The sequence below is a fragment of the Selaginella moellendorffii genome, unplaced genomic scaffold (genome assembly GCF_000143415.4).
Source record: "Selaginella moellendorffii unplaced genomic scaffold, v1.0 SELMOscaffold_26, whole genome shotgun sequence".
In the NCBI taxonomy this organism is placed as follows: domain Eukaryota; kingdom Viridiplantae; phylum Streptophyta; class Lycopodiopsida; order Selaginellales; family Selaginellaceae; genus Selaginella; species Selaginella moellendorffii.
The window spans coordinates 401,727-425,840 of NW_003314287.1; the positions used below are offsets into that span (position 1 = coordinate 401,727).

The 24,114-nt window shown below is 42.9% G+C and overlaps 5 protein-coding genes across 6 annotated transcripts; 3 read left to right on the top strand and 2 right to left on the bottom strand.

The window, feature by feature from the left end:
* Positions 1-7: 7 nt before the first annotated feature.
* On the top strand, positions 8-771 carry LOC9628777. The gene is made up of 3 exons (XM_002974878.2): positions 8-364; positions 412-524; positions 582-771. Exons 1-3 carry the CDS (start codon positions 121-123, stop codon positions 675-677), a joined length of 453 nt encoding a protein of 150 aa, XP_002974924.1. The 5' UTR covers positions 8-120; the 3' UTR covers positions 678-771.
* LOC9637721 (retinoblastoma-related protein) lies at positions 546-4,281 on the bottom strand. Of its 2 annotated transcripts, XM_024679812.1 has the most exons (16): positions 4,062-4,281; positions 3,912-4,007; positions 3,734-3,849; positions 3,575-3,671; positions 3,469-3,515; positions 3,251-3,419; positions 3,139-3,205; positions 2,911-3,090; positions 1,924-2,858; positions 1,698-1,871; positions 1,542-1,649; positions 1,360-1,495; positions 1,198-1,307; positions 1,030-1,154; positions 767-979; positions 546-713 (listed from the first exon to the last, which is right to left on the bottom strand). In XM_024679812.1, exons 1-15 carry the CDS (start codon positions 4,146-4,148, stop codon positions 787-789), a joined length of 2,640 nt encoding a protein of 879 aa, XP_024535580.1. In that variant the 5' UTR covers positions 4,149-4,281; the 3' UTR covers positions 546-713; positions 767-786. The 2 variants fall into 2 exon arrangements, with proteins under 2 accessions (XP_024535580.1, XP_024535581.1); XM_024679813.1 differs by lacking the exon at positions 546-713 and having other exon boundaries at positions 904-979; positions 1,030-1,122.
* Positions 4,282-4,511: 230 nt separating this feature from the next.
* On the top strand, positions 4,512-6,350 carry LOC9628778 (fructokinase-1). Its single transcript, XM_024680124.1, has 8 exons — positions 4,512-4,736; positions 4,826-5,038; positions 5,129-5,326; positions 5,390-5,527; positions 5,579-5,695; positions 5,802-5,919; positions 5,981-6,190; positions 6,252-6,350. The coding sequence occupies exons 1-7, from the start codon at positions 4,512-4,514 to the stop codon at positions 6,151-6,153; spliced, it is 1,182 nt and encodes a 393-aa protein (XP_024535892.1). The 3' UTR covers positions 6,154-6,190; positions 6,252-6,350.
* On the bottom strand, positions 6,177-7,579 carry LOC9637722 (sprT-like domain-containing protein Spartan). Its single transcript, XM_024679822.1, has 8 exons — positions 7,415-7,579; positions 7,193-7,351; positions 7,049-7,115; positions 6,921-7,001; positions 6,750-6,868; positions 6,612-6,697; positions 6,412-6,561; positions 6,177-6,351 (listed from the first exon to the last, which is right to left on the bottom strand). Exons 1-8 carry the CDS (start codon positions 7,546-7,548, stop codon positions 6,236-6,238), a joined length of 912 nt encoding a protein of 303 aa, XP_024535590.1. The 5' UTR covers positions 7,549-7,579; the 3' UTR covers positions 6,177-6,235.
* Positions 7,580-8,595: 1,016 nt separating this feature from the next.
* Positions 8,596-11,801, top strand: LOC9628779 (probable xyloglucan glycosyltransferase 5). Its single transcript, XM_002974880.2, has 5 exons — positions 8,596-10,063; positions 10,146-10,454; positions 10,528-10,818; positions 10,879-10,992; positions 11,051-11,801. Exons 1-5 carry the CDS (start codon positions 9,338-9,340, stop codon positions 11,690-11,692), a joined length of 2,082 nt encoding a protein of 693 aa, XP_002974926.1. The 5' UTR covers positions 8,596-9,337; the 3' UTR covers positions 11,693-11,801.
* Positions 11,802-24,114: the final 12,313 nt, after the last annotated feature.

Here is a 24,114-nt window from a genome sequence, read left to right on the forward strand (position 1 = left end):
CCTACATAGTTTTTTCAAGGAGCTGCCATGGAGGACTACGACGTGTCCTCTCCATTATTCTGCTCCATCCATCCCCCGCAGTGCTCTGGTTTGTAGCAGCAGCAGCAGCAGCTAGAAGCGATGGGGAATTGCCAAGCTTCCGACGCGGTCGCAACGCTGATAGAGTATCCCAACGGGCGGATGGAGCGCTTGTACTGGACAATCTCTGCTCGTCAGGTGATGCTACAAAATCCCGGCTACTATGTTGCAGTCTACGTGTGGCCAAAGCCTTCATCGTCTCCAAAACGGAAGCCCAAAATGAAAATCCTGCCCCCCTCGGCCATACTTGCCACTGGCAACTGCTACCGGCTCATCAGCTTTGAAGGTCAGTGTCGTTCGATCCTTGACAGAGTGCTGAACCTGGCCTTGCAGAAGTACTAAACAACTTCTCCAGTAGGAAAATTGGCACCAGTCGAGTAAGTGGCATGGTCGATGCAGCATTTCTAACAGCACCGGATTCGTCCAAGTCAGGCACGGGGTCTCAGGTAGTCGAGCTGTTTGAGAAATCCACCATATGATTCTGTTCCTTCCTCGTTGTGCAGTTCCAAACCTTTCCAGATGCCCGTGAGCTAGGAATGGGCATGTCGATTGCGAAGCCATGGAGGCCCTCACTAAAGAGTATTGCCGAGACTATGTGAAGGTGCACGTGTCCGTTGAAATCTTGTACATAATATCTGCAGCATAGACTTGGTCGACAAGAAAATTCAAAATAACAATGGTACTTTACCGTCTCTTTTGAGTTCAAAATTATTCGAGCCTCGGACGTTTCCCTGGAGGAGACTGAGGATCTGGAATTGGACTTTGGTTGTCGTTTGGTACGCCTTGATCGACGTTCGCATCGTTGTTCGGGGCGTTGGCTGCCGCCTCAGTGTTGTTGGTTAAGGCTCCACTAACAAAAGAGTCACTGATCATAGATGGCCCCAGGAAATCAAGCCTTCGCCTGCAAATACAATTAAAAACCAGATGGTGTGAACCTTGTGAACAACTAACCCGTTTGACGAATTTAAGCGACAGTTAATTGCAGTAAGATCTTTCGAAGGGCTTTGGTATGCGTGAGTACTTTCGCCAACACAAGCATACAAACTTTTTGAGTGTGGGGACATGATGTTTTCAACCTGTACGAGCTCGTCATATCCAACCAGAAAGCAAAGAGCTTACCTTTGTATTTCGAAGAGGGGAGACATACACATTGTGCCTGGCAGATACTTTTCTCGGAGACATGTCGGGAATGGCTGGGAGGACAGATGGCCGTGGAGGTGAGTTAGGCGCTGCATTTACGACCAGCTCAAATCAGACTAACATGATTTTGGAACTCTTTACCTGTGTTTTCGTCTGCCACATCACTTTGGCTTGCAGTCATAGACACCGAAGGTGGAGCGATTGTCACTAAAAATGACTTCACAGCAGGAACAAAAACAGTATTGTAAAATTTGATTATATCTCCCGTCTCGGCAATCTGTTAGGGAAAACATAACATCTAAAAATTCAACAAAGATCCTTACCCCTCCCCGGTGTTTGAGATAAACACTCTTGAAAACATGATTTCGGCTCTGAGGCTGCTTCCGGTACTGGAATATAATGTCTTTAAAGCTGACGTTAAGGCTCAAGACCTGCTCTTAAACAGCTGTGATTGGGTAATCATCACAATATCATCGTACCTTGCATACGCCATACGTGCTACACAGTAGAATTTGATCAATGTGCCGGTTGAAAAAGATAGTTGTCCGATTCAGAGCGTACTCAACAACCTGGAAAATGTGCTCCACGACGAAACTAGGCTGCATAAGGCGTTCACAGAGAACTTTGATTCGGCTAGCGGCGAGCTTCAACACCTGCACAGCAAAGCAGGTGGTCGAACGATGCGATGTAAGAGGATCTACATACCTTCTGAAAGAACACGACCATTACGATCTCATGCATAGCCTCGGTCGGTGAATTTGATTCAGCTGCCATGTCTTCCCCTTTGGACGTCCCTCCTTGCGAATAAGACGGTATCAACGGTTCCAACGTTCGCAATGGTTCACTGATAAGTTCCAGACGTCGTATGTCAGGTGCGAACCTGGGCTTAGCAACCACCAGCGAGTTATACATCGACGACCCCTTCTCCCAGGCCATGCTCTCTAAAAGCCGTTCCTCGATAGAGTTTAAATGTCGTTTCAGCTCCCTTGGCAAAGTTGGTTCGTGCCTTACGAAAGACTCTATCACCTTGCTCAAGTCGAACGCAGTTATGCCAGTCGGTTCCAAAACAGCAGGAAACGCCAGAATGATGGTCTTGTGTGCCGCAAGGACCAACTCAGCAGAGCAGGCCAGCATGCACCGGTGAAACTTCTCGCTTGTCAGCACCGATGTCAAATTCTTGCTCTGAAGTCTCAGGAACTCGGCCCGACAAAGCGCCGTTAGAACTCTGTAGTAAAGCTTCGAGGCCTCCGATCTTCTTTGTACGGTCCATTCCGAGCTCCCACTGCTGTGGAGAGTGGCCCTCCAGCTGCCTTGGGGATAAACGGGAAATATTGCTTCCAGTAACGCTTTGCCCCTGTGCGTCACCTCTTCCGTTATGTCTCGGTCACACGACTTGAGGTAATCTAGTAATTCTATACTTGGTTCGGCGGGTAATGGTGCTATAACGGTCCGTAACCACTTTGCTGTCGTCATAGTTACGCTAACAGGTGTCGGCGGCGGCATTCTAACTGCTTCAGATGACGATGGCGTTGGCATTTTAACTGTTCCGCCTTCCACAACTTCACACAGCCTCTCCAGAATTTGCAGATGTGTGCCTAGCATATGGTCTTCGAGCAGGCCCTCAAAATACAATATGCCGTCTGCAACAGAATATCAACACTGGCTGGAAACTTACAAATTAGATAAACTTACCACAATTGAAACCTTGCAGGTTGCTAACAGCACTGGAGTCGCCTATGCCGGATAGACTTGGGAAAACGGTCGGAATCATTTCTTGAATCTTTTGGAGCATCGACATAACATCACCTTCACAAGCATCTCCGACGCTGGAGATAGACGCTACAAGGTTCACCCCCTTGTCATCCCTTTTCGCTGCAAACAGGTTGTGTCAGTAACAGCACTACAAATGGCAAAACATACGAAAGAGAGACGTATTCTCCAATGAAAAGGATCGCAACGACACCGGCATATGAACAATCATGACGACCTGTTCAAGAACGTCAGACATGGGAACAAAACGTCTGTTGCTTACAATGACACCCAGAAGCGCGTTCGTACACGTAACAAGATCAGGAAATTGCCCGAGGACGCGCATCCGCACAGCCAGGAAGAAAAACCAGCCAAAATGTTGCTGACCAGTGCTCGTCCCATCACTTAACATTTGCGGCTTAAAGTAATCCAGATAATTCCTATTGTAGTGACTGCAGAGAAATTGTCATCGGAGAAGTTTAACAGTGCAAACAAGCTCACTTGAACAGAACCATCAAGTGCACGAAGGTTGCTTGGTCTTCCTTAGCCTGAAACAACGTCGAACTCTTTTAATCAGGAGTACAAGAAACAATCAGAAGCGATATACCTGAAGATGTTCCTGGAACTCTACCCCGTAAAGGTCATTCAGAGTTGCCGTGCATTTTTCTAAGAACTGTGGAAGCTCCCTGAAAAACTCGACAATACTGTTGACGAATTAAGCAGGCACAAAAGGATCAACAAAAAAAAAAAACAAAAACAATCTTACCTCACATTGGTCGCACGAAGAACTTGCGACACCGTAAAGGTGTGAGTTTCATTCCTATCCAGCTTCTTCAAGACATATAGAATGCATGCCATCCAAATACGCTCGGCCTCATCTGCCTGGAAAAAAAAAAAGACGACAAAGAAACTTTGGAAAACCGACAAACACGAGAACTGCTTACCGAGCCACCGAGCACGGACGAATCCTTGAGCGATGTGATTGCGCGAAACAGCGCCACAGCTTTCTCCATGCGTATTTCATCCAAAGCGAGCCTTGCCTGTCAAATTTCCACGAACTGAGAGCCCGCCCAGCACAAGAAAAGAATCCAGACCTCGCAGCACTGCCTGAATCGAGCCTCGCCATCGAGCGCCGCGCGGCTGAAGGGAACAATCGATCGATCTTTCTCGTCGCCTGCCATTATACCCTGCCGCAACGCCACCGCCAGGAGATTCTAGCCTCCACCCTGAGACTACGACACCCTAGACGAGCCAGCGCCTCGATTTCATACGAACCCTAGGAGAGCGCACTCAATGCGAGGGAAATGACCAACAAGGCGGGAAACTCTCTGGCGAGGCCAACAACGTTGTGACGCGTGCATTCATATTTGCCGGGCGTACACGTGGCAGTCCGCGATTGAGGGTGACTTTTACAAAGCTTCTTGTGCAAGCCTTGCAAGAGGCTTCAAGAAGAAGCTGTATAGACAAGGTGCCGAGCATATTCTTTTTAGTTAATTTTCCATGGAGCGTTTTTTTAGGGCTGGGAAATATTTTGCGCGGCAGTGATGGAGGCGCGACCGAGGCGCTCCTCATCGATCTCGCCCAGGAGCAAGGGCAGGAAGTCGGATCTTGTGGTGTGTTTCGGGGAGATGCTCGTGGATTTCGTGCCGACGGTGGGGGGATTGTCGCTGGCGGATGCTCCGGCCTTCAAGAAAGCCCCCGGCGGCGCCCCGGCCAATGTCGCTGTAGCGATTTCTCGCCTCGGCGGTCACTCAGCGTTCATTGGCAAGGTGAGACGGGCGAGAGAAAGAGATTTCTCTAGCAGAATAGAGAATGCAGGCTGCCAGATTGATTTTTTTGAGAATTCCATTCCATCCAGGTCGGAGAGGACGAGTTTGGATGCATGCTCGTGGAGATTCTCAAGGACAATAGAGTCAACAGCCGAGGGGTTCGTTTCGATCAGAACGCGAGGACTGCTTTGGCTTTTGTTACTTTGAGAGAGGACGGTGAGCGCGAGTTTATGTTTTACAGGAATCCAAGCGCAGATATGCTTCTAACAGTACCCGAGCTTGATGCTGAGCTCATACAACAGGTAACGTTCTTTCTCTCATTTTCTATTCTTTTGTGTTCTTCGTTTCTCCAAGGACGATGTTTTTGACTGGTGCTTTCTTCTTCTTGACAGGCATCGATTTTTCACTATGGTTCGATCAGTTTGATCGCGGAACCATGTCGTTCTGCTCACCTTGCTGCCATGGACATCGCAAAGTCGGCTGGTGCATTGTTGTCTTACGATCCCAATTTGAGACTTCCCCTTTGGCCAACGCCCGAAGACGCCCGGATCGGCATTCTTAGTATTTGGAACAAAGCCGACCTTATCAAGGTGCTCTTCGTCTCTACCTTTTTATTTTGAGCGTGTCTTACCTCCTCTTTTCTGCAAGCAAAGATCAGCGAGGAAGAGCTGGAGTTTCTGACAAATGGAGCGGATCCGTATACCGATGAGGCAGCACTGTCTATGTTTCATCCCAATCTTAAGTTACTGCTGGTTACCGAGGGCCAGAATGGCTCCCGCTACTACACAAAAGTAAGTGCTCCAAATGCTATTCATCGTGCTTTCACTAACGAAATTCATCAGGAATTCCACGGAAAAGTCGAGGGCATTCAAGTCCAAGCCGTTGATACGACTGGTGCCGGCGACGCCTTCGTCGGAGGAATCCACAGTCAGCTCGTTAGCGACATGTCCTTGTACACAGTACGTTTACATCCTGACTGATTTCAATATTCTTTGTTGGTAAGCGAACCTCTGAGAGCGCCAGAATTGATGCTTTCGATCAGCTAAATCCCGCCTTTCTCCTCAGGACGAGAAAAGGCTGAGAGATGCCTTGCGATTTGCAAATGCCTGTGGAGCAATCACAACCACGGAGAGAGGGGCTATTCCAGCGTTGCCAGACAAAGATACGGTGCTAAGGCTCATCGGTAAGCGCCTTGTTTCTTTCAATCTTGTCTTCTCGCTGATCTTCTTTCGCTGCATTTCCAGATCAACTTCCGAAGTCCCGGATACCACGAAGACCATCATGGCATAACATTTCCCGGTGGAGGCTGCCGCTCAACGTGGACGCGGAGCTGCCGCTAGCAGCGACACCCGAACAAGATGCGGTGCTAACGAATGCGGCGGTAACGGATGCGGTGCTCACGGAAGAGCAAATCTAAGAGAACAACACGCCTTCACAATATCATATCGAAGAAGGTACGCAAAGTTCATTCATCTTCGTGCACTCATTCTTACAAAACTTTAATTTATCAAGCAGTTGTCCAGGTGCTGGTTGATTTTTGCGATGGTTTCGGTCCTGCCTAAGTCTCCCACGATTGTCTCTTTGCAATTTGGATTCGGACAAACGAAGCAGTGCACTGCAGCTCACAAGAAAGATTGTTAGTTTTCTGATAAAAATCATCAATTTAAGCACGAACCTGGATCATCCGCGGTTAAATCGATAGCGTTTGTGTTCTTTGAGCCGCTTGCTACGCTGAGAAAGTCTTTGATGCTCAAGTTCTTCGATGGCATCCCAGAGGTTTTGTGGGATTTTCCTGCCTTGTTCTCACCACTTCCAATCGAAGAGCCTGTTTGATAACACACCAGCTAGCTTTAGCTTCCAAAAGTTAAAACAAACCTTCTTCTTTCCTCTTCTTGCGCTTGTCTTTGTATCCCGGTGGCTCCGCGGTTTTCAAGTAGCTGCCGCCGCAAGTTGTCTCGTGCCTGATCCACAAAGATGAAAGATAAAGCTAAAGCGTGAAAGTTGAAACTTTACGTATGCCAGAGGCATCGCGGATGTGAGCAGGCTCCTGTCGATCCAGCTTTGAATGTACAGTCAGCTGGCGAGGGTGCTCGATTCATCGCTCGTTTTACAAGATTCCCACAAGACTGGCACTGCAAAATAGCAAAGACTCGTCCAAAAATTGAGCGCAAAAATGTGTTCTACCGTCCAGTGATGAACACGGTAATTGTTCACTTCGTCCTTAAAGTTGTGATATACGGTGATGTTGTAGCCTTCTACAGGTCTCTGACACGGAAAAGCTAAGAATAAGTTTCGCAAAATCTAAATAGAACCTCGAAATCTTGCAAGCTGGAGACGTTGATCTCCTTCATTTTTGCAAGAAAATATTGACCATGATCACTGCCACATGAAGGAAAAAGACGAGATCAGAAAGAAGAAAAAAACCTTTTTCTTCTTAGCTGACAACAAATACTCACTCGTGATCTTTGTTCCCGTTGTCGAGAAACAGAAACGCATGAATCATCTCATGGAGAAGCGTGTTCTTGAGATCACTCACACTCCGATACTTGAGCAGCGGCTCCGAGAGGCGAATCTCGCAGCCACCGCAGAAGCTGTACTTGCAAATCCCCGCGCACCTGAGCCAAAAACAAATCCCATCCATCAAAATCTCAGAAAAATGCGATCAAAGCAAAGGATACAAAGTCATGCGTTTGCTGCTCCACTGCACACTGCAAGCGCCAAGCTTGCCTTGGAAATAGAGCGCATTGTAGTAGCAAAAGAGCGCAGTGATATCCGGATGAGGATCAAGCAAGTCGCCATGGCGCACCTCCATTCCCCCTCTCCCGCCCAAAAAACCCCTTAGGGCAAACAATTTGACCCTCAATAAACCCTAATATCCCATGCATAGACACGTATCCAGCAATCGCTCACATCGATTTCGCTGTCGTTGAGGTTCACACATTAATTTCTGTAAGATTCCTAACGGCTTGGCAAAAACGGAGAAAAACAATTCTAAAAAATTGCCTAACATGACCGCATTTAAATTCTTATGACTTTGCAGTCACTTTGGAATGGTAAACTGTCCGGGTAGAAAAGGTCCAAACCTTTATGCATGGATGATATCTATATTTTATTACCGGACCATACTATAATGGTTTTGTCTATTCTATGCAAATGTTTACGCGCACGCACGTAGCTTCAAAGTCGAGCGGTGTTGGTGAGTGTTTTCTCATGGCGAACATGCCAAGTCTGAGCAATGTGTGTAAGCGTAGCGTGTTTGGCAGCACGCCCACATGAGGAGAAAAGACTTTACAAAAGCAACAAAGGTGGCCACCTTGCGCAGAGAGATTCTTTCTCTTGGCTTAAATTCAAAGTTTATAAGCAAAGAAGAATTGGGAAAGACTTGTCACACACACACACACCACCGCCCCGGGCGAGCGTGAGCTGGTTTCTCGAGCGAGGGAATCCAGGGCCGAGCGAAAGAGAATGCCCCCTTTTTTTTTGCGGATTCGTAGTCTACAAACTTGGCCCACCCTTGGTTTGTCGCTGCGTCGACTCCGCCGTGGCTTGTTTATAGGCCAAGGTGATGCTGCTCCACTGGAATCCAAAGAGATGCCCACAAGTTTAAGTTGATCTGTGTGGAGGAGGTGATGTGGGTGTAAATCTTATAAGAACAACACCAAAAATAATGTGTCTCATCACGAAAGATCCAGCTTGAAAGGAACTTAGGGTTTTTCTATTCGAAACTAACGGAATGTTCTTATTCTGTCAACATGTTATGGAAATTAGGGTTTTTTGTATTCTCAAACGCTAACGGAATGTTTCTTACTTGGATATTCTGTCAGCCTGCTCTCCAAGGCCACAGTAAAGAGAGGCGGGAGTTGTTTGAAAACGTGCGCCTCTACAAGTGCATTGATCGATCCACTCCACTCCAGATTTTAGGGTTCCTCGCGCGAGAAGAGAGAGAGAGAGGGGAGGAGCGCAGCTCGATCGGCAAAGGGAGGGGATCGCTCACAAGCGCATTGGATTTTGCTGCTCAATGCCGGGGAGAGAGAGGGAGGGAGAGTCCGTGCCGTGAGGATTAGGGTTTAGGGATTTGTGTAGAGCACTGTAGCGCACTGCTGCTCCTTCTCCGTTTTCTCTTCCTTCCCCGTGTCGTATTGTCGCGTTCCTCGCCTTCGTTCTTCGCGGCGCCACTGTAGCTGTGCGAAATTCAGCGTTTCTGACCACGGCTCCTTACTATTCCAGAATTGCCGTTGTCTCTTCTGGGGCGGCTGCTGGAATCCAGTGCTGTTTGACACGCAATTTTGGGAATTTTTTCTCCTCCCATCCTCGTTTCCCCCCCATTTTTTTTTTCTCGTTCTTTGGGTGCTTCTCTGGGTTCTAAACCGAAGATCTATGGCGGCAATGCTGGAGCTCCAAGCAGCGAATTTGTGACAGGGACATCATTTCGTCCATGATTGGCATGCGAGCCCGAGAGTAAGCATTGCTCTAGCTCTTTTCTATCGAATCAATCTCGAGAGCCAGCACGAAAAAGAAGATCTTGCAGAGGCAATTAAGTTCGCATGCCAAATTTCCAGCGCAGCCACCGAATCTGACGACTAAACTCTCTCCCCCGCTCGATGCCGCCGACGAGCTTCGACTTCGCGGATTGGTGGTCCAAGCAAGATCACAGGGGAACTCCGGTGGTGGTGAAGATGGACAATCCAAACTGGTCGATGCTGGAGATCGAGAGCCCGGGCAGTGGCGGCGCCACTACGTTTGACAAGAAGGGCAGGGGAAAGAATGCCAAGCAGCTAACTTGGGTGCTTCTCCTCAAAGCCCATCGCGCCGCTGGATGCCTGGCATGGCTCGCCCACGGCCTGTGGCTTCTTCTCAGTGCTGTGAAGAAGAGGCTCGTCCAGAAACAAGGGGTCGCCAACCCGGAGAAGTCGAACACTCACAGGGGGAAACTTCACAAGTTCATCAAGGGGTTTCTGGCATTCGCGCTGGTGATGCTGGGATTCGAGCTCATTGCTCACACTTCCGGATGGACGCCCCGGCTGCGCATGCCATCCTCGTCTTCTTTGAGCTTGCACAGCATGCTCCAGGCGGTGTACGTGTTTTGGGTCCAGTTGCGAGCAAACTACATTGCTCCTCCGCTCCAGACGCTGGCGAATTTTTGCATCGTGCTGTTCTTGATCCAGAGCGCTGACAGGATCATACTCTGCGTCGGGTGTTTGTGGATCAAGTATAGGAGGATCAAAGTGGTGGCGAATCCGGCGACTTTGGAGTCACAGGATTTGGAGCAGCCGGGTGTTGGGTTTCCCATGGTGCTGGTTCAGGTTCCTATGTGCAACGAGCGAGAGGTAGATTGGAGTTCTGTTTTTTCACTTTGTTTCTGACTGGGGGAGTTTTTTTTTTTTTACTGGCTTTCTCTTTTCTATCCAGGTGTATGAGCAGTCAGTGTCGGCGATTTGTCAGCTTGATTGGCCCAAGGATCGATTGCTAATTCAAGTGTTGGATGACTCTGACGAGCCGGATATCCAGCTGCTTATTCAAGGGGAAGTACAGAAGTGGCGTCAAAAGGGAGTGAACATTGTTTACAGGCATCGCTTGGTTCGCAGTGGCTACAAAGCTGGCAATTTAAAGTCTGCTATGGCCTGTGATTACGTGAAAGACTACGAGTTTGTGGCGATTTTCGACGCAGATTTCCAGCCTAAGCCCGATTTCCTGAAAGTGACTGTTCCACATCTCAAGGTAGAGCAGCGTGAATACTTTGAGTTTGTTGGTTGAGATATCTGACAATTCCATCGTTCCTTGGTGTTTACAGGAAGATCCCGAGCTGGCACTGGTTCAGGCACGGTGGTCTTTCACGAACAAGGATGAAAACCTCCTCACTCGTCTCCAGAACGTCAATCTGTCGTTCCACTTCGAGGTGGAGCAACAGGTGAATGGAGTTTTCCTCAGCTTCTTTGGTTTCAATGGAACAGCTGGGGTCTGGCGAATTAAGGCACTTGAAGAGTCTGGTGGCTGGCTAGAGAGGACAACAGTCGAGGACATGGACATCGCTGTCCGCGCGCATTTACAAGGCTGGAAGTTCCTCTTTGTAAACGATGTTCGGGTAATTCTCTTGGCCTCCAATCTGCTCGGACTGATTTGTTTGCTCGTTGCATGTTTTCAGTGCCTCTGCGAGCTACCAGAGTCCTACGAGGCGTATAGGAAGCAGCAGCACCGATGGCACTCGGGACCAATGCAGCTCTTCCGCCTCTGCATGCCTGATATCGTCACTGCAAAGGTCCGTGTCACTTGCTTTCTCGCATAGAAAAACTTATCTTATACGTGCCGCCTTGCAGATTCCCCTCTGGAAAAAAGGCAACTTGATCTTCCTCTTCTTCTTGCTGAGAAAGCTCATACTGCCGTTCTACTCGTTTACGCTCTTCTGCATCATCCTGCCGATGACGATGTTCGTGCCGGAGTCGCACCTGCCAGTGTGGGTGATCTGCTACGTCCCGGCCGTCATGTCCTTCCTCAACGTCCTCCCGGCACCCAGATCATTCCCGTTCTTGGTACCGTACCTCCTGTTCGAGAACACCATGTCGGTGACGAAGTTTAACGCCATGATCTCCGGCCTCTTCCAACTCGGCAGCGCGTACGAATGGGTGGTGACGAAGAAAACAGGCAGAGCGTCCGAGGCGGACTTGCTGGCGGCCATATCTCGGGACTCTGCGGAAGTCCTTCCCAAGCAGCAGCAACACCTGCGAGTGGTGTCCGAGTCGGGCTTGGATCTTCTGGCCAAGCTCCAGGACAAGCCCAAGAAGGCAGGCAAGAAAGGGAATCGATTGTACAGGAAGGAGTTGACGCTCGCATTTCTACTGCTCACCGCGGCTGCAAGGAGCTTGCTCTCTGCTCAAGGGGTACACTTTTATTTTTTGCTGTTCCAAGGGATTTCGTTCCTTGTTATCGGGCTGGATTTGATCGGAGAGCAAGTGAGCTGATGGTCTGTCTATGTTGACATGAGTTTTTGCAAAGTACCATTTTTTTTTTTCTTTTTTTCTTTTTAAAAGCCTCATTCAGAATATAATTTCTGGTCACGATTTCTAGCAATTGTATCGATCTCAATCTCTGTAACTTCCAGTGCCAGACAAGTTATAAATTTTAACTCATTTATTTGACCTATTACAACAGCATTATCCATCTTGTTTTTATGGAAGTGGAAACGGATGGGAATGGTGTTTGGTGGTCTCAACTCTAGCTACCTCTTACTGCTGAAAGAAAAGCTGGAGCAGTGGATCAATTAAGTGGTGCCGAATGCTGTGAGATCATCATCTTATTGTCTGCAGAAGCACATCAAGAAATGGTTAGACGCTCCTGCACCTTGAGAATTAGTGACTGCTGTAGAGACACATAAAAAACATTTGAGCATGGCAATGTTGTTGGAGCCTCTGGAGAAGCACATGGCTCTTGGTTGTGGTGGTGCTTCTTGAAGGGATATGGCAGCAACAGCACCATGAGATGGGATGGCATTTACTTACATGCCTACCATAAGAATTAAATCTTAATCATTTGAGTTACACAATCCATTATATAATATATTATAATAACTCTTGAGGAAACCAAGGATAATTAATATTGTGAGGTCCAAAGTGTATGCCTACAATGCCATATATTAATATTAGCATAGTGGGATTTTGATAGCTGTTGGATTAGTTTCAATTTAGACCATTCACTCCTGTATAAAAGTTAAATTTAATATATACATTTTTATATTCTAATTTATTCCATGCACTCATATTAGTGGAGGTGAGGAGTAATTTTGATTGTCCTTGAGGAGTGTTTGGATTTGGGATTTTGATTTAGATCTAGCTTTTATAACTTTTTCAATTTCTTCTCTTTTGCTTTTTTTTTTCATTCATTTTCATAGCAAAGCAACAACATCTTCCTCCTTTGACTCTGGAATAGTAGTTGGTGCAATTGTTTAATGCTATGTAGTTGCAATTGAACAATCAAACTCATTTGATAGTAACATTCACGACGTATGGTATAGTTGCTTATGCTCTTATTGCCAATCTTTGTGTCCAACCAGAGTTCTTCCATGAGAGTATTAAAGATGATATGTAACATTAGTTCAATCACTTTACAGTGATTGCCACATATCATTCTTGGAATGATGTTTAGTGTTTACGTGAGTTTCCTACATGCCTCTAAGGGACAACACTGCAATGGTACAATAGTTTGAGTGCAACTATTCGTGAGGATTGGAGCATTTTCCTAGACATTTTCAAATGCACATTTAGACATGTTGACGATTATGATGATACCTTCTAACAATTGCATTGTCTTTGTTAAGGGCTATCTAAGTTAATAATGCAACTTAGCTTTCATTTCCGAAGTTTTTTACTTTGTGCGGAGTTAAATATGTTAGAGTGGATCAAATTGGGAATGTTGTGGCTAACACTTTGTCACGATCTTGTAAGACTTATATATGCATTTGCTCCAACCACCTTTAATGATGCTCTTCGCTTAACACAACATTATGAGATGTTGCTTTTTCCACTTCTCACTACATATCTTTTAACTCCACTTTCTGTAGAAGATAGTCTTGTTCCAATGGAGTTTGATGTTATTACTACCCGAGTTCAAGGACAAGGGTGAGGATGTAATTGTGGCCGTGATGTCCGTTCCTGGGCATGTGATGAAGTTGCTCACACTTATTAGATTGACGACTTTCATTTTCTAGATGGAGACCTTGGTATTAATAATGTCCTGTTGGTGCTACTACAGTGGAAGGTTTAGACACCGAAATGCTTTTGGGAAATTCAAAATTGTGTGAATAGTGGAGGGTCTTTGCACGAATAAGTCAGTGACCCCTCCATCTTTTTTTCGAAAGTATCATCAAGGGGTTCACTCGGCATCAATTCATCTAATGTTTACTTTCTAAGCTCATTTTTATAACAAGAGGTTTTATATTATCCTCTTTGTTTTGGTTGATAGGCTCAAGTTTATCTTTTATTGTTTAGCCTGTTTCCACATATTGCTATCTAAATTTGCATCATATGGCAGAGCCAATATTCATTATTTATAGCAATGGCGGTACATATGCATATGCACAAGATGAGGCAAACCTAGTTGTGCATATGGGTGAACTTGAGTTTAAGCTATAGTCATTATGAGTGGTGCTAAGTCAAACTTTTGATCTCATCCTTGGTATGGATTGATTATGGCATAATCATACCAAGTGTGACTTTAAAACTTCTCCCCCTTGTTTTATATTTTATTATATTTTTTCATTATATTTTTTCCATTCCTCTCACTTTTGTTCTTTTTCATCCCTCTGCTTTTACTTGTGCTTTCATTACTTTTGTCACCCCATTACTTCCTTATATGTTTCCGTCTTGTTCCTTTATTCCCTCTTTTGATCCCTCCGATGGTCTTTGTGTTATAGTGGTTAACTAGCTTATGAAGGAGTATGCCGATCTTTTTGAATTTGACTTGTTGTTTGGGGCTAAGATTGCAATATGTCATCTTATTCCAACTAAGGATATTTATTCAATCAAGGTTCCTATTCATCATTGATTATCAAAAGAGATCAAGATTTTATATGTAAATGTTAAGGAGATGTTAGAAAAGAGTGTTATTCGAAAGTTATGGAGTCCTTGGGCATGTGAACCTTATCTTGTTATAAAGCCTGATAGGAGTATTTGTTTTTGCATTAACTATCATCTGTTAAACAAAGTGACGATCTTAAATATGTACCCTCTTCCTCACACTGTTGATTTCTTGGATCATTTGGGGATAATTCACTAAGTTAAATCTTGCTTTTGGGTACTAGCAAATGCAAATGGCCAAGGAAGATATTTCTAAGATTGTTTTTTATACACCATTTGGTTTGTACGAGTTTTGGTGATGCTGTTTGGTCTAAACAATGCTCCAGCAATTTTCTAGCAAATGATAGATGAGATTCTTTGGAATAACAGAAATGATTGTTGACTTCATTGATAATGTCTTAATCCACTTATAGGGGATGTGGGAGGAACACGAATGTGATGTTTATTAGGTGTTGGATTAGCTACATGAAGTTGGTTTAAAGTTGAAGCAGCTGAAATGTTTATTTGAGTCTAAGGACACAACTTATCTTGGGTATTGTATTTCTTGTGAGGGTTTACAAATTGATCTTGACAAACTTGTGGGTGTTCTAAAGTTCTCTATTTCGAAGTGTGTGAATAATGTGTAACACTTTTTGGGCAAGGTGTAATATCTCGATTGTTTTGTTAATTATCTTTTTGATTGCACTACACTATTTGCAAACATTGCTGTAGTTGTTAACATCATCTTTCATCTGGTCTGTTGAAGTTGTTAACATCATCTTTCATGTGGTCTGTGGATTGTGAGTAGGCATTTACAGCTCTCAAAGAGCTATTGATGACTCTTCCAGTTTTGGCATATCTTAATTACACTTGACCTTTTATTTTGCACGTGGATGTTTTTGATATCGGTCTTGGAGGTGTGTTTATGCAAAAGAGCTCAATTTTGTTTGGTTAGGGTTGTCTCATTATATATATCAGCCATACCTTACAACCAACAGAGGTGAACTATTCTATGATAGAGGACTGTTTAGTAGCAATTTGGGGTTTTGACAAACTTTATATATATCTATTTGGTTTTAAGACATTACTAAAAAGTGATCATGTTGTAATTACTTCATTATTGGAGCGGAAGAACTTGGTTGATCATACTGCTTGATGGGCTTTAAAACTTTAACTATATGATTTTGATATTGTTCATTGCCCTAGGAGTTCTATAGCTAATATTGATGCCTTTTCTCGAGCTCCTCTTCTTTATTCACTTTCTTCTCATGTTTCTAACGAGTCTGTTGTTCTAGCATTTGTGGATTTTTTAGACAAAGATTCTGTGTTTCTTTAGTAGTTGTTATACTTGATGTTTAGTGTCCACAAGGTGCAGAGTAAGATTTACTTTCTTGTGAGGCTCAAAAGATTGAACTGTGGATTTAAAGCCTTTATGATGGGTTTGAGAATCCTACATCACTTGCTGATGATTACCATTTTGGCATTTATATTCTTAATATCACCTTGAGGATGATTTTCTTTATTTTGTGGGGATAGATTTTGATGATAATTTACGACTGGTGGTGCCTTTTATCTTTATTCCATGCTTTTTCCATACCTACCATGATTCTTGTATTTTAGGTGGGCATATGGGACATTGTCATGTGACCAAGAAGCTACATAAGTCTTTTATTAGTGGAGATGTGACATGATATTATCTGGTATATATGCGTAGTTGTGTTTGGTGCCAAGTTCATAATAGTCCCCCTCGTGCTACGGAAAGATAGTTGGAGTCAATTGTAGTTTCCTATCCATTTGAATTGGTGGTGTTTGATCTAATGAGGCCTTTTCCACGGTCAACTGTTGGTAATGAATATGTTATTATTGTTTTTGACTATTTAACTCGTTGGGTGGAAGTTGATGCTCTTGCTAGTGTGTTTGCAACTGTTATTGGATACTTCCTCCTCAATTGAGTGGTGTTCTAGCATTTCTATTTGGAACAAATTCTTTTAGATAATGGTCCTACATTTATGGCTGAGGCATTTTATATTTTGACGTCTCGGTTGGGAATATGCTACACTTTCACAAGTGCTTATCATCCACAATCAAATGGTTTGGAAGAACAGCTCATTCAGACCTTCAAAGGAATGATTGTGAAGTACGTGAACTTTCAGCATTCGAATTAGGATGGTTATTTGCCATCTCTTTGATATGCATATATCACAGGGGTGCAAAGTTTTATTGATGTTTCACCATATAAACTTTTATATAGTCATGATCTGATACTACCAATAGAGTTAAGTTTACCTTCGCGAGCTACCGATGTTAGGTCTTGGGATCAATATTTGAAGAGCATTCTTCCACTTGTCCAAGCAGAGTTTGTTGAACATCTGGGTCACATACAAGTGGGACAATAATATTGCTACAACTCCCATCATCGTCCACTTGCAAAGTATAAAGTTGATGACTTGGTGTTAATCTGTTTTCCCAATTTTACAATATATGGTTTGTTTAAGGGGCTTCTTGCTCAGTGGAAGGGACTATATCAGGTGTTATGGCAAGTTGGATCACAAGTTTATGAGGTTTAGCATAACATCTAACAGACCAATCCTTTAGATATTGGGTATGTGTAATGGCTGAAACGCTTTATACAAAGGGATCAAGAACCACTAGCACCACCTATAGATCCATTGATGCCTCTTGATGTTCCTCCAGATCCTAGTCCACCGTCCAAGAGAGAACCTTGACTATCTTCTATCATTCCGAGAGGAGGGGATGATGTGAGGTCCATTATTGTTTATTTTAAATCCTTTAGGGCTTAATTGTTTGGCTTTGTGCATTGATTGAGTCTTGTGAAGAATGGGACTTACAAATTCTCAATTGAGAGAGCAGCCAAGAAACAAAGATGCCTTAAAAACTAAGATATACTAGAAATTCAGAAGTTTTTGAGCTGCTCAACAAGAGAACTCATAAGTTTGTCACCTTCCAAGAGATAATGTTTATCACTCATGTTTTCCAACACAGGCTGATTGATATGGTTCATAGATACTTTGTCTAAATTACTAAAGTTTATATTTTGCCATGTTGTCCATAATGAAATGCTTTTTGTGGAGAAGGTAAGCTTTCTAATCTCATGCATTTGGTTTAAAACTTGTGTTTTTCTTGGAAGGTTGCCAACACTTTTGAAAAGGAATTGTGTAGGATCTACTAGTAAGGTGGTTTTCATTCACTGTAGCTTCATTTGGAATTATATTTACCACTACGTGATAAATATAATGAGGAACTAGATTTTTAGTGGCATTTATAAAATCATATTTTTTAACCTCAGAAGATGAGTAAATATTTCTTGGATTGGATGATAAATAAATTCTATAGCAAAAACATGGCAAATAAATACGTAGAACTGCCAGCTAAAGAAGTGAAAGATTATTAATCCTCTAAGAGACCTACAAGAATTTCTTTAGACAAATAAGGTACTTTGGAATTTCCAGCTCTACTATGATGCCATTTGTCAAATATAATTTTTTTTGGCTGTCATCTAGACATGATTAACAGTTGTTACAGCTATCTCCAAGTAGCATACTATACTTAAATAGGATTCATGGCTTGAATTTTTTGAATGAAAAGAAATGAATTATATATTGCTTCTTTTGTCAATTCTTTCTACTATAGTTTTTACACAAAGCTTAGAAGGTTTAAATGATTCATATTGTAAAGAGTTTGATTGGGAAAAACTTATGTTATGCATTTTGAATGAAATGATAGGTATTTATGGAGACAAAGTAAATATATTTATGTATAAAGAATCAAATAAGTTCAAAAGCTATCAAAATCCAGATCCAATATTTGATAATAGAGAATTTCATATTGATCTAGCAGATGGGTCTCGTGAAACTTATATGATTATAATTTTTACTGGCCAAGCATTTTATATAGCTGATAATTGGTATGGATGGAATAATTGGTCATTTACAGGTTGTTTTCACCATCTTAAAGATTCAGATAGTGTAGAATTTTATGATTTTAAATCATTTTGCAATAGTTAACATTAACACTAATTATTTTTACCTATTACTTAAGATAAATTTATCTCTAAAACTAATTGATTACTAGTCATTGAGTTTATAAATTAAAAAATTAGATATGTGAGAGTATGGAATATAGAAATAGAATACAGAATATATATATATTAATTAACCGAAAAACCTTAGCTTATATACAGGAGCAAGTGGTTTAAATTGAAACGAATCTAACAGCTATCAAAATCCCACTACACTAATTTAGTGTATGACTATTAATATTAGTATATAGCATCATAGCTATACACTTGGACCTCATATTATCCTCTCCTCTCAGAAGAATGTAAGGCAGTCAAGGTTCTCTAATTAATGGGCCGGGATCTGGAGGAATATCAGAAGAAGGCACAAGTGGATTTATAGGTGGTATTAGTTGTTTTTTATTCCTTTGTACAAAGCATTTCAACCATTACATATACACAATTTCTAGAGGATCAGCCTATTGCCAAACTTTATAAACTTTTAGCCCAACTTGTTACAACACCTGATATGGTCCCTTCCATTGAGTAAGGAGCCCCTTAGACAAACCATGTACAGTAAGATTGGGGAAAAAGATTAACACCAAGTCATCCATTTTATACTCTGTAAATGGACAATGATGAGAGTTGTAGTGCCGTTGTTATCCCACTTGTAAGCAACCTAAGTGTTCAGTAGACTTTGCTCAGACAAGTGGAAGAATGCTTGTTAAATACTGATCCCAAAATGTAGTAATGGTAGCTTGTGGCAATCACTAAAGTAAACTTTAATTCTAAAATAAACAGCATCGCTAAGAACTTGTACAAACTAAATGATGTACGAAAAGTAATCTTGGGAATATCCTCCTTAGCCATCGGCACTTGCTAGTACCTAGAAGCAAGATTTAACTTGGTGAACTAACGATTCTTCCCCAGACAATCTAGGAGATCAGTAGTATGAGGAAGAAGGTACACATCTAGGATAGTCACTTTAATTAATGAATGATAGTTGATGTATCAATGAATACTCCTATCAAACTTCGTCACAAGATAAAGTTTATATGCCCAAATACTCTAAGACTTTTAGACAACACCCTTTTCCAACATCTCTTTGACATTTGCATGTAAAATTTTGATCTTCTTTGGTGACGGACGACGAGCAAGAACTTTGATTGGACAAGCATCCCCAGTTGAAATAAGATAACATGTTGCAATATTAGCCTTAGATAACAGGTCAAATTCGAAGAGATCATCATACTCCTTCATAAGCTAGTCAACTTCTGCAACATAAAGACCATCAAAGGGATCTGAAAAGGTAATAAAGGAACAAAACAGAAACATAGGAGGAAGTAATAACAAGACAAAAGTGATGGAAACAGAGGTAGAAGTAGAAGTATGAGAGAAATAGAAATGAAAGGAATGGAAAAAATATAAAAAAATATGAGACAAAAGGGAGAAGCCTGAAAGTTACATTTGGCATGATTGTGCCACAACCTATCTATATTAAGGATGAGGTCAAAAACTTGACTTGGTACCACTTGTAACAACTAAAGCTCAAGCTCGAGATCGCCCACACACATAATTAAGTCTACCTCATCCCATACACATGCGTGTGTATAGCCATTACCATAAAGAATGAAAACAAACTCTGCTACATGATGCAAATGTAAATGGCAATTTATGGCTATAGGTCGAGCAATATAAGACAAACTCAAGCATACTTGTTAAGGCATGACCATTTAGAGAGTGAGGGAATATTCTAATCCTTAGAATATTCCCCATCTTACTTGTATAAAACCCGTGCCCCACAAGGGCAAGGGCAATGGCAATGGCGGGGGGGCGGGGGGGGGGGGCATTTGTGAAAAGCATTGGAGCATTTCTTGTTTGAAAGAGTGTTGGGGGAGGCACCCCTCCCCCCAATAAATGGTGAACTTGATGTGACTGCGCATCACTTTCTATGACATAATTTCTCTCTTTTCCTTTCAGTCGCAAAGTTTGAGGAGTGATTTCTTATTCATCTTGCATCTGTTTTACTTGATCTTAGGTGCGTTGGATAGGTCTTGAGCTTCTCTTTTTGGCAAGGTATGGCACTCATCAAGCCATGTAGTATTTGAGGAGATATAACATTCCTTAGCTCGGTTTGGTGAACATTTTGGGGTTTTCACTTTCTCGCTTGGATTTAATTTCTCAAAGAAATGCATTTGGATTTGTAGATTTGGCCTAGATCTATAAGATGTGGTGATTCTTGGTGCTAGATTTGGGTGAATTCATGGCATGCAAAAGGATTTTCTTCTCCGGTGTCGCAAATGTGACTTCGGGTATCGAAAGTTACCTGTCGGCTAGTCCTTTTGGATATTCTTTCCTTACTGCCACGATGGCAGGAGGTCGGTATTGCTGGACCCATTATCAGTTTCCCACTTGAGCTAGTTGAGAAACTGGTCAATGACCATGCACTTAGATTGGATAAACATAAGGTAGGAACCCTATGTGTTTCTTGCTGAGCATACTCGGCCTAGTTTGAGAAACTAGTGTCATTGGCTTGCACTTGCTAGTATCAAGAACCCCCACAATATTGAGATTGGTCCCTCAATATTCGCTAAATGATAGTTTATTGTATTTGCCAAACATCCTCACTATCATGCCCTTTGTGTTAGTCTCATTTCGGTCCCAAATGCTATTTATGGAAAGTGTCCAGATTCGCTCATTTGGCATATCTACAGAATGTAGAGATCGGCCTGAACGCAATAGTGTTCGTCCTATGTCCAAATTCGCAATCTAGCGCCATTCCATATTTAATAAGTTTCGAGTTTGTCCTAGAGATTAACTCTTGATACTAAGGGAGGCTTGGGGTGAAAGCCTAAAGCGTGAGGGGGGGGGGGGGGGGGGGCCCTTTTGGGGGGTTCCAAATGTATAGTAGGGATAGGGGGTAGGTCGGGCATATTCAACCAACCTGAGGCAAAGTTTAGCCCCCGCTTGGGGGCTTGTCCTTGTTCTGCGCCCGGCTTGGGTCTAAGCCCAAGCTCCCCACCATGCTAGCTGGGGGAGTACCCATGTCCCCGGGTTAGGCCCCCGGTATGCCAAAAAAGCCCTAAACTCTGTTTGGCCCTGTTTTGCATGCTGGTTCTGGCATTGGGATGCTGGATACTCTAGGATTGTTCTAAGTGGCTCCGGGGTCCCATCCCTTCGCTCCTTGGGCTGTATGCCCGGGAGTTGCTCCGGGGACCGGTTCCATCACTCCTTGGCTTCATGCTTGGGAATTTGGCACCGTTCCTTCGTTCAGGGGCCCAAGGCCCTGAACCTCAGGTTCCACACCACTATCCTTTGGACACGTGGCATATGACACGGGGCATGGGTCACGGGGCAAAAAGAGGGTTTAAATTCCGCTTCGGGGGGTTATCCTATGGGAAATCCCCATAGGATAAAGGGTCAAAACCACGTGCGCTACATCCGATTAGATAGGGGCATCTTTGTAGCAGGAATTTGTGCTTCTTTGGGCTTTGTTTTGGATGCCGTTTGTTTTTGGAGGTGCTCTTAATCCTAGGCTTTCTGAGAATACCAATGGCACCTTGGTATCAATCTAGATTGGTGACTTTCCCACAATATTGGTGTTTTGGGCTATTTTTTCTTGGATTTCGTAGGATATTGAGGCATTTTCTTCACAAATTCTTGCAATAGAGGGTAGATGGGGCTGAGCTCTTTCTAATGAGCCTATTTACAGTCAAAATGGTGAAGGATCGAGACCAAGGTACTCATTTTTCTCTTTTGGGCTAAACTTTGGTGAGAGTTTCTTTGGAAAGAAGCAACCTTTACAATGGAAAGTCTAAACACAAAGATGCTTCTGGAAAACGACGAGTCGTGCAAGTAGTGAAGGGTCCTTATGCAAATAACTTAGTGACCCCTCTATCCTTCTTTCGGAGTATCATTAATAGGGTTTACTTGGCACTAGTTCATCCAATCTTTACTTTCCAAGCTTATTTGATAACAAAAGGTTTTCTATTATTCTCCCCATGTTGACTGATACGGAGAAAAGTGAGCGGGGCAAATATAGTGACAAATGTGTAGTGAATTTAGGAATGAGCAGAGGATATGCACAATAACATATCCCATAGTATATATATAGGAGTATATTCTAGGGTTTGTCATAGTTGAAACATAATGGAGTGAGAGCACTTGGAGAGAGTGCACATTTTGGTACACTAGACAGGGTATAGATGTCTTCTAAACATGCTTGACTTATAGATCTAGGGAGAATAGAGAGAAGATGAAGATTTCTCTCTTTTCTTTTGCTATGAAGATTTCTTGTTTCTTGACCATGTCCTTCTTAGAGCTATGCTGCTGCGGTGGGAGAGGAATTAGAAAGTGATTTTACTGTCCTTCTCTTCCTTGGGTCCAGGGCTTTCTTGGGAGTCTAAGCACACTCAAATTGAAGTAAGGAGTGGGGAGATTTGGTCATTTTTTTGTGTTGCAGCTTCTTGCTCAACACCACTAAATTTGGGAGTCTAGATCTCAAGATTTGTTCAACCTTTTTGAATTCCGTAAAGTGGATTTGGAGTGGCATTTTCTAAGCTTTCCTAGGATGGGTTTCTTGCTGGAATCAGAGATCATTTCAACCACCAAATAATCAAGTTTCTAAAGGTGATATTTTAAGGTTCTTGCCTCATCCAAACTCTAGCTCTTCTCCACGGTTTTGGATTTTGGATTCAAGTCTTCCACTAGCTTAGGGTACTAGAGCATGGTCTATGGTTTCATATGAGGAGTTTTATCATATCCTTGATTGCTCACATTGTAGGCCTTGTCAACCGGTTATTCATCACCTGGATCTTTTACCACTTGATGATCCAGGTCCAATGCATGTGATTCTTGAGGAGTTAGGATAAGATCAAATGCAGCAAATGCCTCCCCATCCTGCTATAGCAATTGACTTATATAGTATCACGATATTGCCAAAGTTCCAAGGAGATAGTCGAGAAGATGCCCGAGTCCATGTTAACTAGACAAAGAGAATTCCTCACCAACCGAACTACCACCAACAAAATCAATAATATGATCCACCACCCAGAGCATACCTTATCTCATTGAAGTTAATCTCAATTGAGTCATCTTGAAGAATAGTACACACTGCACTACAAATCCTGGTACTCAAGAAAACAACCTTTAAGGCAAATTCCCAAGTCAAGAAAACTCAACACCCATTAACATACCAACCAACATCAAGAAGCAACAAGATTGACCAGGAATCAAACTTGAATAACTCCAATTGATTTATCAACAAATCAATCTTGAAGAAGACCCAGCACTTTGACAAGAAGGAACTCAACTCACATTAATACTCAACCTCAAAGAGCCAACTGAAAAAATCAACTTAGGAACTGAAGATAAACCAAAGAAACTCTACATCACTAATGACTTTAAAATAAAAACAATGAATCTTCTTAATAGGTATAAAGATTTTTTATTTGGTTATATACAAATTTGCGAGGAATTGAGATCTACATACACCAAATTGAGCTTCTACCTCAAAATACACCAAGAAAGCAAGTAGACTATCAAATGAACCCTAATATGCAAGCAAAAGTTAAAGAAGAACTTGACAAGCTTAAGAATGTTGGCTTCATCTACCCAATTCAAAACCTAGAATGGCTATCACCACTTGTTATTGTCCCTAAGAAAAGTGGCAAACTTAGAGTCTTCGTCAACTACAAAAAACTTAACAATACTATAGCGCATGTGATCATGGGATGAAATTTGGATATACTGTCACCGTGGATCCTTGGAACCTTGGGGGATAAATGGGGATAAAATAGCCACTAAGGGCTCTCTTATT